The sequence below is a fragment of the Vulpes lagopus genome, chromosome 24, assembly GCF_018345385.1.
Source record: "Vulpes lagopus strain Blue_001 chromosome 24, ASM1834538v1, whole genome shotgun sequence".
Taxonomy (NCBI): domain Eukaryota; kingdom Metazoa; phylum Chordata; class Mammalia; order Carnivora; family Canidae; genus Vulpes; species Vulpes lagopus.
In genome coordinates this window covers 49,692,907-49,705,940 of record NC_054847.1, presented here as the reverse complement: position 1 = coordinate 49,705,940, position 13,034 = coordinate 49,692,907, and the positions used below count along the sequence as shown (strand labels likewise).

Genomic DNA, 13,034 nt, shown 5'->3' with positions numbered 1-13,034 from the left:
AATATATACAGCCTGGCTCTTTCAGGTGCTTTTCGTAATCTCCTGGGGTCAACCCTTGACCTGCAGCTGTAAGGTTATATAACAAAAATAAAGTCTTAGTACTTAAATAATAATTTAATTGTGGGTTTTTTTCCCCTGTTAATTTCAAGGCCCAAGGAGGCGATAGCATATTGCAGAGATTGAAGAGGATAGTATTTGATGCCAAATCTACTATTGTGGTAAGTTGTGATGGTCTGCTTAGTGTCATGGATTATTGAGAATATACATATATATATTTGCTTTATGTCTAATTGAGGGTAAATCTGAAATTTCAAAGGATTAGGTAAAGATACATCTTTAATTTGAAAGCTAGAAACTAGTCCATATTTACATTAAAAAGATCTTTTTCAGGTGGAAATTAAGTTTCTCTAAGTACTCGTTTCTGCGTGATGGGTGAGTTACCTGGGATTCAGAATCCGTTACCTCACTGGCATGACTTTAAAAATGTTTTCCAGAGTCTCTTTCCAACTCCTGCCCTTTTTAGTCATTGGATCTGAACCTGCTTCAACTCTAGGTCAGCTTGACAGCAGAGGCATGCCTAAGTTTGTTTGAGCCTTAAACTTAGTTCTAGTTGTTTAGCTACTTACTCCATGGGCGTTTTCATTAAGGCCAAAAGCAGTCATCAAAGTAGAAATCCTCAAAATAAGCCCTTAGGACATTTTGTCTGCTGCTGCTCTAACTTCACTTGCTGTCACCTCAGCTCCCATCCATTCTGTACACTACCACACAATGAATGTTACCAGAATGGTCTCTTATCACTTTCCTTCCCTTTTCCATGAACACATATGGGAATATCTGTCATCTCAAATGGCCTCACTAGTTTTCGAATAATTGCAGAAGCTTCTCTGGTGCTTCCTGCTGCTTCTCACAGTGCCTCATTCTTACTCATGCTTAAATTTCTGCCTCAAAACACCTTTATTCTGGGAAGCCATCTTCCGTTACCTCCACCCAAAGTCACTTTGCCCTCTTCTGACTTTGTCTGCACAGTTCTGAGTTACAGTCGTAACCCACAGAGGATAGTATAGTTGAAAAACCTATTCAATAAAATTGCTTTTACTTTTCTGAGAACTAAGTGGATTGTGTATACACTGAGGGAAATAATTAAGTTAATGTGCTTTATCGTTAACCAGTACGTAAAAAATATCTTAAATGCCATGTGAAGAGGAATGTGTATGTACCTTTTTTATGGTAGATAAGCAGCCTTCGCAGTGAGCACATTGCTGTAGTCCAGGATCTGACTACATAGCTGTTGGGCACGCAGTTGCCATCTCCAAAGAGACATTTATGGTTATGTGAGGAAGATAAATGTCTTAGAAAAGGATATAAAATATTTGGTGCTTTTTTCTGCTGCTGGTAGCTGGTCTCTCTCACACACACACATACATGTAAAAGTTCTATCTTACATTGTCTCTAACGTGGTAGCTGCTGCAGGGATCCTGACATTGATTCATTGGAACTAAAAGCAAGTTGACTGGTTAGCATGTGGAAGAAATTTGCCGTAGTTTGAAATTCGTTCATGTATCTTATACCAGAGTACATATGAGGAGAACTGAATTGTGATTCTCTTCCCACAGTCTATATTCAAGAGCTCTCCACTGATGGGCTGCTTTCTCTTTGGCCTTCCACTGGGGGTCGTCAGTATCATGTGCTATGGCATCTACACAGCGGACACAGATGGAGGTTACATAGAAGAACGATATGAAGTATCCAAAAGTGAAATTGAAAGCCAAGAACCAACAGAAGAAAGCAAAGAACAGGAGCCAAGGAGTGGAGATGCCCTAGTGCCTACAGTGCAAGGACCCAAAGATGTATTAGAAAAGAAGAAAGATTGAAATTTTGCTAGTGTAGAATATTTCATAGGATTTCAAATTATTAAAGAGTCTATTTATTGAATTTAGACATTTAATCATGATCTTTACAAAAAAGAATACGTTATTTGTATTTTGCTAATATCTACTTGCATGGATTAAAGTAGTCCTTCCTAAATGGGGGCATATTTGGAGCAAAGAGATGAAATGTTTGTCTAAAAAAAAAAAAAAAATCCAGACACTCCATCAAAGTTGACCTTATAGATACTGTTACAGCAGATCAGTTCTTTTGCATGTTTCTCTATCTGAGTATTCTGTGACACAATTAAGATTCCTGGACAGAATATTTAAATTAGTCAGGTAGAAGATACATGTTTGACAAAGAAAAACAATACCTTCACCTCCTACCATTCATTCTCCTCGTATATTTTAGGTAAGGTTTACGTGGACAAAATTAAGTCTTTAAAATTTAGGCACTTTAAAGGAGAACTAACAACTTTTTCCATGGATCAACTTAAGATTGACTTAAAAATAATTTGGTTTTATATAGCTTAGCAATTTTATTTTGTTATTGTTTTTAAAGGAGAAGAAAAGTTCCTTTTTAACTTTATACTCAGTTGCATTATGAAAATTTCCTATGCGTCTATAGAGTGGGGAAAAAATAGTCTTGTGTTTAATCTTTGCAAAATAAATGAATTTATTTGGGACATTGATTTCAAACCACACCCTGGGACATGCTTAGCAGTTGTCTCAGTGGTCACTGTAGGAAGGGGAGGGTCTCTGTTACTCCTACTCTGTTTTAGCCAGAATGGCCTCCTATTTTTTCTCTATTTTATATATTGGAATCTCTTCTAAAAATTTGCTTTGATAAAAAGCTCCTGCTGCTTTTTAAAAAGTAATATATATCATATTTTTTATGTTTATGATATGGTAACTTATGACATAGTATATGTGTATCTGTGTATATTCACACATGCACAATATATTTACATACACATATATAAAATTTATTGACATATGTCTGTTAATAACATGGGCATGTTTATATTCATAATGAGTGACATTATCAGCCTGTCAACAAATTTATGATAATCCAGTGAGTAAGAGATCTGCCAGTTACCTTCTCCATCCTCTCATTTCTGACGCCTATTTCAGCCAGTGACCTCTCCTCTTCTCCCTGTAATGAAATAAGAACTCTATCCCAAGTAATGGATAAAAATTGGCATTATTTTAAGTATAATTATGGTGTGTTTATTGTAGATTATTTTGAGTCCTTCATTTTAGCTAAGTTTATAGGATTTTTATTAGATGACCATTGTGTGGGTGATTATTCACTGAATAATGGAGTTAAACAATATAATAGTTTTTATTAAACACTGAAAAATGAGTGTTAATCACTTTAAAAATATGCAGCTCATGGTCCTGATATTGAAGTTGTTTAGGGCTTTTTTGGTCAAGCCAGCTGTTGGTTACTTCTGATGCCATGCTGATCCCAGCTAAACTGAAACTCTTGTATCTACTAAGAAGTTTCTAGCAATTGCTTTATTGTATCCATGTGTTCTTTTAGCATATCATAGTTAAATGCTACCAATTTAACAATTGGATTCCTCTCCAAAGAGTAATGAGGGGTTCTTTTGGAGGATAAATATTAATGTTCCCAGAGGTCGAGCTTGTTTTGCAGCAGTGACAAAAGCTTAGGTGACTATCATGCTTCGAGTCTAACCTAATAAGGAATGTAAAGCATAGCCTCCACCAGTGACAGTAGGAAATTGTAGAAAATGCCATGGCTTTTCTTCTTCATGTTTATCATTATCAGATGTCCATCATCTGCACATTTTTGGCCTTTGTCAGGCATCACTTATAAAAATGAAAGACTTCAGTAGAGAAAGAAAAAATAGTAAAAGCTCAATATGTATCAACAAACAAGACATCCAGTGATCTTTGTATTCTGAGACTTGCTTGTCAGTAAGTTAATGCCTTAATTTTCTGTTACCTTTTTCACAACTCTCTACTGTTGTCCTATATTCTATTTGTGTTTTTCAAGAGTGTCTGTTAGGAAAACAAAACGTGTAGATGGTTTATAAGGAATAATTTTCTTTCTTTTGTATTAAAATTTTGCTTTTTGTTTCTACTTTAGGATATTATCAGACTTCTCACAAAACAAATTTAAAAATTTTGTTCAGTAGTATGCTGTTCCCTTTAATGTGGTATCAGCATTTAAGTAGAAATGCTATTTTCATTTCAGGAAAAACTACACCCAAGTAAAGTTAATTTCTTAATGAATCTAGTAGTATAATAGAGATATCCTCATTCACTGGTGAATCTTATTATGATTACATATTAATAAGAGTATCCTTTTGTCTTTTCTTTTGGTTGCAATAAAATTCTCTTTCTAAATCTTAAAATTCAGAATTCTAGGTGACTTGCTATTGCTAAATCTAGTGTTCAGACAATATTTAATTACATTTCAGAGGAAGAAAATATATATTTTTATCAAGCTATGCACCCCATTATAGCTTGCAGTCCTTTCTATTTGCTTCATCATACACGTTAATATTTCTCTAGCTACTTTATCTGAAACTTGAGGTGTATTAGACCTGAATTTTTATTTTCTTCTCACACCTAGTGTTTTCCTGGTATCTGACTTAGAAATAGCATTAACAGCCAAATGTCTAGAGGTTGAAGGAAGGGCCTATGTGAGTAGTTAGACAACTGTATTTTTGTTTAGTGGATTTTTGTTGATGTTTCTTGTGTTTTGTTTCAGGGGCTTTTGTGGTTTTGTTTTTCTAAAATAATTTACATTTTTTCATCATTGCTTCATATGATACAGAGGTATCATACAGAGGACAGGTAAAAAAAAAAAAAAAGCTTAGCTATTCTCTTTCTGCAGACATTGTTCAAGTAAACCAGTGTGAGATATTAAGACTATCAATTATTTGGTGGGATTAGGTTTGCCATTTTATTTTTATAAATATATATTTTTTCTGAATGTGTCTGAGTCCAAGAGTGGGCAAAAAATAATTTTCTACTTTGGACTAAATCTATAAAGGTTTTTGGAAGTCTGTATTACTACTAACTTGTTGAATTCATGATATCTTGCCTTATGGCACCAATTGTAAACCTTTGATTTTCTAAAATAAATTAATTGAAAAATATAGTTGTTTATTACTTTTACTATTTATATATTTTCAATACTAATAGTTCCTTGTGCAAGCAAGAGGACTGATCTTCCACAAATTATTTTTCCTTTCATTAAATTGTAAGTTATTTGTCATTATAGAAACATAAAATGAGTTTAAACAGACTTGAGAGAGATCAAGTTGTTATCTAATCCTCTTATAGATAACCTGAGATTCATAGGTTTTATATTTCTGTATTTGAAACACTTGATTATTTTTAAACATTCATTGCAGGGTTTAGAGTTGGAATAATTGGACTTGAGTCTGTGATCTACAGCTTCATTGTGATCGTGGACACAACACAACCTCCCCTCCTTTGTGTTGTCAGTAAAACGGAAGTCTAATGCTTTGATGTTCTTTTTGAAAACAGCATCAAATGGAGAAAGTGTATTAGTGAAAAAACAGAAGTCTGTAGAAACACTAATTTTTTAGTAATTTATTTTTCACATGTTATACCTTCACATTTTTTAATGAGAATTGTCCTGGCACAGGAATAACAACCAAAAGTGGGCCCCACCCAACGTGGGACTCATACAGATGAGCTGGTTAGAATGGACCTTCCCAGATAAGAGCGACCAAACCATGTCCTCTGTATAAATTTCGTGGGTGATGAACTGGCTCCCAGGTCATTGCTGAGAGGGGACTGCATCGTGGGTGTGGAGGCCCCAGTGTCCTACTGCCTGAAGTCCAGTCCTTATTCCATCACATGCTGTGCAAAGTTGGGAAGTGTCTAATTCCGGGTTGATGGAACCCATCTCCCTGGATTGAGATTGACTGAGTTACGTACAAGGCACATGAAAACAGCTCAGAAATATATGTATATATTCGATTTATTTTTTTAGAATTTATATCATTGTTGATCACAGAGAAAAGCCAAGACTTCAGGAATATGAAATAGTATGTTTAAATTTGCTTGGCCACTTTGCAATTCAAGCTCTAGCATTTTTGGATGGAAATGGGAGTTGTTAGTTCTTTAACAAATATTTAGGTTCACAAACATCTCCAAAAACGCCATTGGGGAAAAAAAAAAAAAAAAAAAAAAACATTGGGTTTTATGCTTTCAGTGAAAATGCATGTAAGAGGATATGAGTATGCAGTAGGCTTATTGATGGTGTGTGTAAATAGTTTAGACAGATACCAGTGTTATTTGGATACAGATTTAGAATATTAATAGATACTGAATATAGATGATTCGATTTTCCTACAAGCCTTCCTGACAACAGTCCTCAACCCTTAACTTTCTCTAAAACTGAGAAGAGATTTCCAACAACTAGTAAAAAAAAAAGTGGCAATTGTTTTCTTGACAATGTATTCTTTCAACACATGTTTTTTGCACATCTTCTGTGTCCTACTGAGGATACAGCAGTAAAGGACGGCCATAACCCGCCTTCACTAAAAGTGTTGTTTTCTGTTTGCCTTTTCCTATAATCTGTTGTTCAATATAAAATCCTTGCTGTTAGGTCTTCAGGATCTTTGGGACTTTGGGAAAGAGACCAGGGCAGTGCAGGCCAGGGCAGCTTGCTTCAGATAGATGAAGGCTATCTTCACCTGTTCAGCGTGTCTACAACCGAGCCAGTGCTGTGGGCGGAGAGGAGGGGCTGTGGACTGCGGTGCTGGGTGGGGATCCCCACGGGAGGAGTCTCCAGAGAGAACCTGCCCTGACAAGATCACATGGGAGCTGGACGGCCCCTTTTTCCTGCAATGCCTTCTGAGACAGATTCGGTGAGGAAGTAAATGTAAGCGCTAATTGCTGTGTATTTAGAAATTCTTAGGTAATTTCTGTGGATGTTACAAATCTGTGTGGACATCTTGCAAATTTGTGTCTCCAGCTTGAACTCCATACTTGATATTCAACTCAGCCACTTGGGTGTTTAGTAAGGAACTCAAGCAACGTATCCAAAGTACTGGCTGTCCACCAAGCACCAGCTTATGCTCAGTCCCCCTGATCTCAGTAGATGGTAACATCATTGTTATAATTACTTGGGCCAAATATCCCGGATTAATCTGAGACTTCTTTCCTTCAACACTTCTAATCTGTGAGAAATTTTTGTTTAGTTATATCTTTAAAATACACTTAGAAGCCAGGCTTCAGGGATGACTGGGTGGCTCAGCGGTTGAGCATCTGCCTTCGGCCCAGGGCGTGATCCTGGGGTCCTGGGATCGAGTCCCACATCGGGGTCCCTGCATGGAGCCTGCTTCTCCCTCTGCCCCTGTCTCTGCCTCTTTCTGTGTCTCTTCTGAATAAATAAATCTTAAAAAAAAAAAAAAAAAAAGCCAGAGTTCACACCACCATACAGGTCAGCAGCCTAGTGTAGGCGCCACATCCCATAGCCAGGCTTCACTGCTTGCACCCTTGCCTGAGGCTACTCTCCAAGAGCAGCTAAAGGGATCTTTTTTTATGATGTAAGGCAGATCGTGCCATTTTTCTGCCCAAAACAAAATTCCAATGACTTCCTACCTTAGTGTAACAAAGAAGGGCCTCACCATGAACTATGTTACTGATTGAAACGTGCCCCCCCCCAGATTCGTATGCTGAAGTCCTGACCGCCTAGTACCTTAGAACGTGACCTTATTTGGAAATAAGGTCATTGTGGATATAACTAGTTAAAATGAGATCATACTGGAATAGAGTGGGTCCTAATCCAAAATGACTGGTGTCCTGAGAGAAAGGGGAAATCTGGAAACAATCACATATACAGGGAGAATGGGAAGGTAAAGGCACGGTTTGGGGTAATGCTTCTACAAAGTGAGGAACGCCAAATATGGCCAAGGAGCCACGGGAAGCCAGGAGAAAGGTGCGCAGCAGGTTCTCCCCCACAGCCTCAGGAGGCCCCAGCCCTGCAGACCCTTTAGTCTTGGACTTCTGACCTCCAGAAATGTGGGACAATAACTTTCTGTGGTTTAAACCACAGGGTTTGTGGTACTTTGTTACAGAGACCCTGACAAACTGATACAGCTCATGATTATTTTTTACAGCCTCCCTGCCCTGACCACGTTTCTCTCCCGCCCGCCTCCACGCCCTTCCTGCTCGGTCCATTCCATCACCTGCTGCCTTGTTCTGGACCATGTCTTGTGCACATGCTGTTTCCTGTGACTAGAATGACATCCTCCTGGATATGTACCTGGCTCCTTCCTTCCTCTAGCTCACCTCACTATTCACGCCTTTATTAACCATCCTGCATGAATTAGACCACCCGGCCTCCAGCTCCCCCCAACCCCTTTGCTGCTTTATTTTTTTACAAACACTTCTCTATAATATTATATATTGTTTGTTTACTGCCTGCTGCCCCCCCTGAAATACACACTAATGTAAGCCCTGAATGGTCAGATACATTTTCTGGGTTTTTTTCTTTTTTTTTTTTTTTTTTTTTAAAAGTATTTGTTTTTTTTTTTTTTTTTTTAAAGCCACCTGGCTTTCTTTCTTTTTTTTTTTTTATTAATTTTTATTTATTTATGATAGTCACAGAGGGAGAGAGAGAGAGGCAGACACAGGCAGAGGGGGAAGCAGGCTCCATGCACCGGGAGCCTGATGTGGGACTCGATCCCGGGTCTCCAGGATCGCGCCCTGGGCCAAAGGCAGGCGCCAAACCGCTGCGCCACCCAGGGATCCCTTTCTGGGTTTTTTTCAAGGCTACAGTCTCAGTTCCTGAAACATGGTTGGCATGAAGTATGCATTCAATAAATATTTATAAAATAAATAAATGAATAAATGAATGGATGAATAAATATTTGAATATATTGTATTTATATGATGATGTATTTATTACGAGTATGTTAGTGTTGAAGGTTTCTGATTTTTAAAAATATCAGAAAGACTTCATTGAAAATTTTAAGTGCATGTTCTGAAAGTATCTGAGTGCTTACTGATTGAGCAATACAAAGATGGGTAATTAACATGAAAGAGTCATAAGCTTTGGAAATATTTTATGTTTTAGTATGGAAGATTTGTATATTATTTATTTTTATTTTTTTTTAAAGATTTATTTATTCATTCATTCAGAGAGAGCGAAGAGAGAGGCAGAGACACAGGCAGAGGGAGAAGCAGGCTCCATGCAGGAAGCCCGATGTGGGACTCGATCCCCCGTCTCCAGGATCACACCCCAGGCTGCAGGCGGCGCTAAACCGCTGCGCCACCGGGGCTGCCCGATTTGTATATTATTTAGCTTAGGATCCAGAATCTTAAAATCTATACAGTCATTGAAAATAAAAATAGATTTGAGGTCAAGAACTATGAAAACTTTTGGGTAACCAGATATTCACCATCCCTCAAATATTATTGAAAAACAATTAGCTCTTTTGCAAATGTCAATCTAAAATTGTTAGCCTTGAAAAAATAAATAAAAAATTTTAAGAAATTGTTAGCCTTGGCACCTGGGTGACACATTCAGTTAAGCGTCTGACCCTTGGTTCTAGCTCAGGTCATGATCTCAGGGATGTGGGATCCAGCCTAGTATAGGGCTCACGCTCAGCATGGAGTTGGCTTGAGATTCTCTTTCCCTCGCCTTCAGTCTTTCCCCCTACTCCTGTGCTCTCTCTATCTCAAATAAGTCTTTTAAATTTTTTTTTAAAAACATAACATTGTTAGCCTTGTGGAGGTAATTACTATATTTTAAGTTATGGATTCTTAACCAATTGTGCTTCTCAGAATTCTGTGAGCATCCATTGCCTCAGATGCTTTATAAAAATACACAAAAGTCCTAGAAAATCCATTTGGTTGGTTTTGGATGAGGTTCTGCTTGAAGCCAAAACAAAGAGGGAAAAAAAGCCTCCCCTAGTTGATCTTGATGTGTACTCCCAGTTGGTAAGCAGTGTTTTAAATGATCATTAGGAAAGGTAAAAGTGTCAGCGCCTTTAAAAGAAGCTGTGTTTTCTGGGAATTCCTTGTGAGCATCCAGAGGTCAAATATGATACAAGAGCATGATGTGCTTCATTTCCCCTTCACGACCCCGCAGCCTCCGCCAACCGTGAGTAAACTTGCTTGCACAACAGCGGCAGCTTCAGGAAAGTGGTTTTTATTCTTGCGAACAAGAGAGTAGGTTATGTCCAGCTGGGATGATTTATTTCCCTTTGCATCCTACCATCCTTCTCTAGAGATGAGCAGGGTGGCTCAGGACTAAAGTGAGCCTTTGCTGTTGGAGATGAGGGCGGTGGCAGGGTGATGGCAGAGTGGTGGCAGGGGTGGCAGGCACGAGCATCAGAGTGTCATTGTCGTACTTTCTGGTTTCATTCATCCTCATGAGTCATTTGTGTAGAAAGTGAAACGTAAAACACAAAAGTGGTCACAATTTTACTTCTTTCTTCTACACTATCTAGTGGAAAACAAGTTTTCATGTGACCAGTAACAGGTTCCAAATATAAAATGTGTCCCAAGATACCCATTTGACAGTGTAAGGCAAAGCTCAAACACGGCTGCAGGAGGGCATTTCTGCTCAACCGCCTGTGGTCGTCGGGTGCAGCTCATTCCTAGCTCATCGAACTCTTGTGATCAAAAGCAGTTTCTTCCCTAAGAAGTTGGTTTGTAGAACTTCACATTGTCAAAGAATAATAACGAGAGAAGAACTAAAATTCGCAGTCTTCAGTGGCGTGATGCTGTCCTTACAAAGGAAGAAGGGACAGCACCATGGCTTGGACCCCAGTTGTTCTGCTTTTAGTCAATTTTACATATTCTAGTTTAAAAAAACATACTTTTTGTATATATTTAGGGAGGCAAACAGGTAACGCAAATATAGCTACATGTTTACAACTTGTGGTTCTAAATACAGGGCAGGAGGGTGTCCTGTACTCTTCACCTGGAATCAACAATTATACTCTTCATACAACTTCTATTTGGTTTCAAAAGATTCAAAATAAATGTTGGGGAGAAAATGGAGCAAATATTACTGTAAATTCTTGTTTCATTGTGATAATCTTGAATATGCATCCAAAGGTGCTTTTAACATTAAATATGATGGAAATATACATTGTGGCTCTGAAAAATATGTGCTATGGCAGCGCTTACCTGCATTTTTAGAAGTACTGTCTCTCAAATAATTTAGATGCAAATGGCCTTATGTAAAATGAAAACCTTGATAACATATCGAAGATGCACATGAAAGGTTTGAACAAATTGGTTCATGGAATCTTAAAGGCTCTTGCTATTAAAATATAAATGAATAAATCACATTGAAAAGCCATGAGCATAGGTTGAAAGTTTCATCCCTTTCAATCAACGTGGACAATAATAAATATATTAGCAGACATTTGATCATAATTTTTTTGGAAAGTATTTTTTTTAGATTTAATACTATTTATTTATTTATTTACTTATTTATAAATTTATTTTTTTATTGGTGTTCAATTTGCCAACATATAGAATAACACCCAGTGCTAATGCCATCAAGTGCCCCCCTCAGTGCCCGTCACCTAGTCACCCCCACCCCCCACCCACCGCCCTTTCCCCCACCCCTAGTTCGTTTCCCAGAGTTAGGAGTCTCTCATGTTCTGTCTCCTTTTCTGATATTTCCCACTCATTTTTTCTCCTTTCCCCTTTATTCCCTTTGCTATTTTTTATATTCCCCAAATGAATGAGACTATATGTTTGTCCTTCTCCACTCGGAGTGAGCAGAGCTTTTTCCCTTCTTTCAGGAGGGAAACTGGGCATGTGTATAAGCACCTAGTGGTGTATGCAGCACCTCATTTTTGCAGGATTTTTCACCCACGGCACCATTATGGCCTGAAGGTCTGTGCCCCGCTATAAATTCATATGCTCAAATCCTTACCCCCAACGTGATGGTAGTAGGTGGGATGACTGGGGGTAATCATCCAATCAGATCAGGATGCTGAGGTCAGTGTTGTTACACTAGACACCCCAGAGCTCTTTTGCCCCTTGACCCATGGGAGGACCCAGCACTCCAGTTGTATGAAGAGTATAATTGTTGATTCCAGGTGAAGAGTACAGGACACCCTCCTGCCCTGTATTTAGAACCACAAGTTGTAAACATGTAGCTATATTTGCGTTACCTGTTTGCCTCCCTAAATATATACAATAAAAAGTGACTACCGTCACTTATATCAGAGTATTACTAATCCTAATAAAAGGAAAAAAATCCAACCTAATTTATTAAAAAAATACCAACCTAATTTATAAATCACTTCTTTGTAACTTTTAACAACCCTTTTAAGGGATATTGATTCCTTCTTCCCACCATCTTGGCTACACAGGACATTATATATACATATATGGTGTTTAATGTACAGCATTGCACTATTAATGAGTTAAATCAACATATTTGTTTAAAGCTAATACTATTTTTAAGAATTGACATCATGTGGCCTGGACTGAATGTTCAATAAGAGTTTGAATGAACAATGACTGAATCGATCAATGGTTAGATAGACAAGATGGCATTTTCAAAGATTCAGAATGGCTATAAATACCAAAATCACACTGCTTCCCACACACTATTCAAAGGAAAGTTACTATCTTCACTCTCTGTTGCTTGGGAATGACTGCACACGCATAGACATAAATTCCAAAAATCATACATTTCATATGACACTACCACAAGGCAACATTTCTATTGCATATTTCCATAAAACAAGGAAACAAAAATGCCCTCTGTGCAGAGACAGCTAAATCAGTAAGTATAGTGTATCTGGAGCAGAACCACTAGGTGATTTGTAACACGTGTGTGCACACACACACACACACACACACACACGCACTCATAAAAGGATTCACTACAGGAATCTGGATGTGGGCCGTGGTAGGAATGGGTTGAAGCTTCTCTGTCAGGCTGTGGTCTTTGCATGTGGAGCTTGAGGGTGTGCTACACAGAGCTGGCTACCTGACAGGGAGACGGGTGGAAGGGGGTGGACGGCAGGAAGCCAACTGAAGCCCATGTCAGTTCTTGTTGCCTCTGACCTTGGCGGTATGAGGATCCTTCTGAAGTCTGCACAGTGCTAAACACGAATACCGGCTTGGGAGTGGAAAAGCAGGTGGACCCAAGGGAAAGTGGAGCATCTGCAG

General features: G+C 38.3%; 1 protein-coding gene across 3 annotated transcripts in view; it reads left to right on the top strand.

The window, feature by feature from the left end:
• The window catches only part of TMX3 (thioredoxin related transmembrane protein 3), a 44,501-nt gene extending 39,499 nt beyond the window's left edge, over positions 1-5,002 (top strand). For 2 of the 3 annotated variants that reach the window (XM_041739447.1, XM_041739448.1), the window contains 2 exons: positions 150-218; positions 1,614-5,002. In XM_041739447.1, the coding sequence (XP_041595381.1) occupies positions 150-218; positions 1,614-1,871 (327 nt within the window). In that variant the 3' untranslated portion in view covers positions 1,872-5,002. Of the gene's footprint in view, positions 1-149; positions 219-494; positions 554-1,613 lie in introns of all 3 variants that reach the window. The other variant, XM_041739449.1, reaches the window with a different exon arrangement.
• Positions 5,003-13,034: the final 8,032 nt, after the last annotated feature.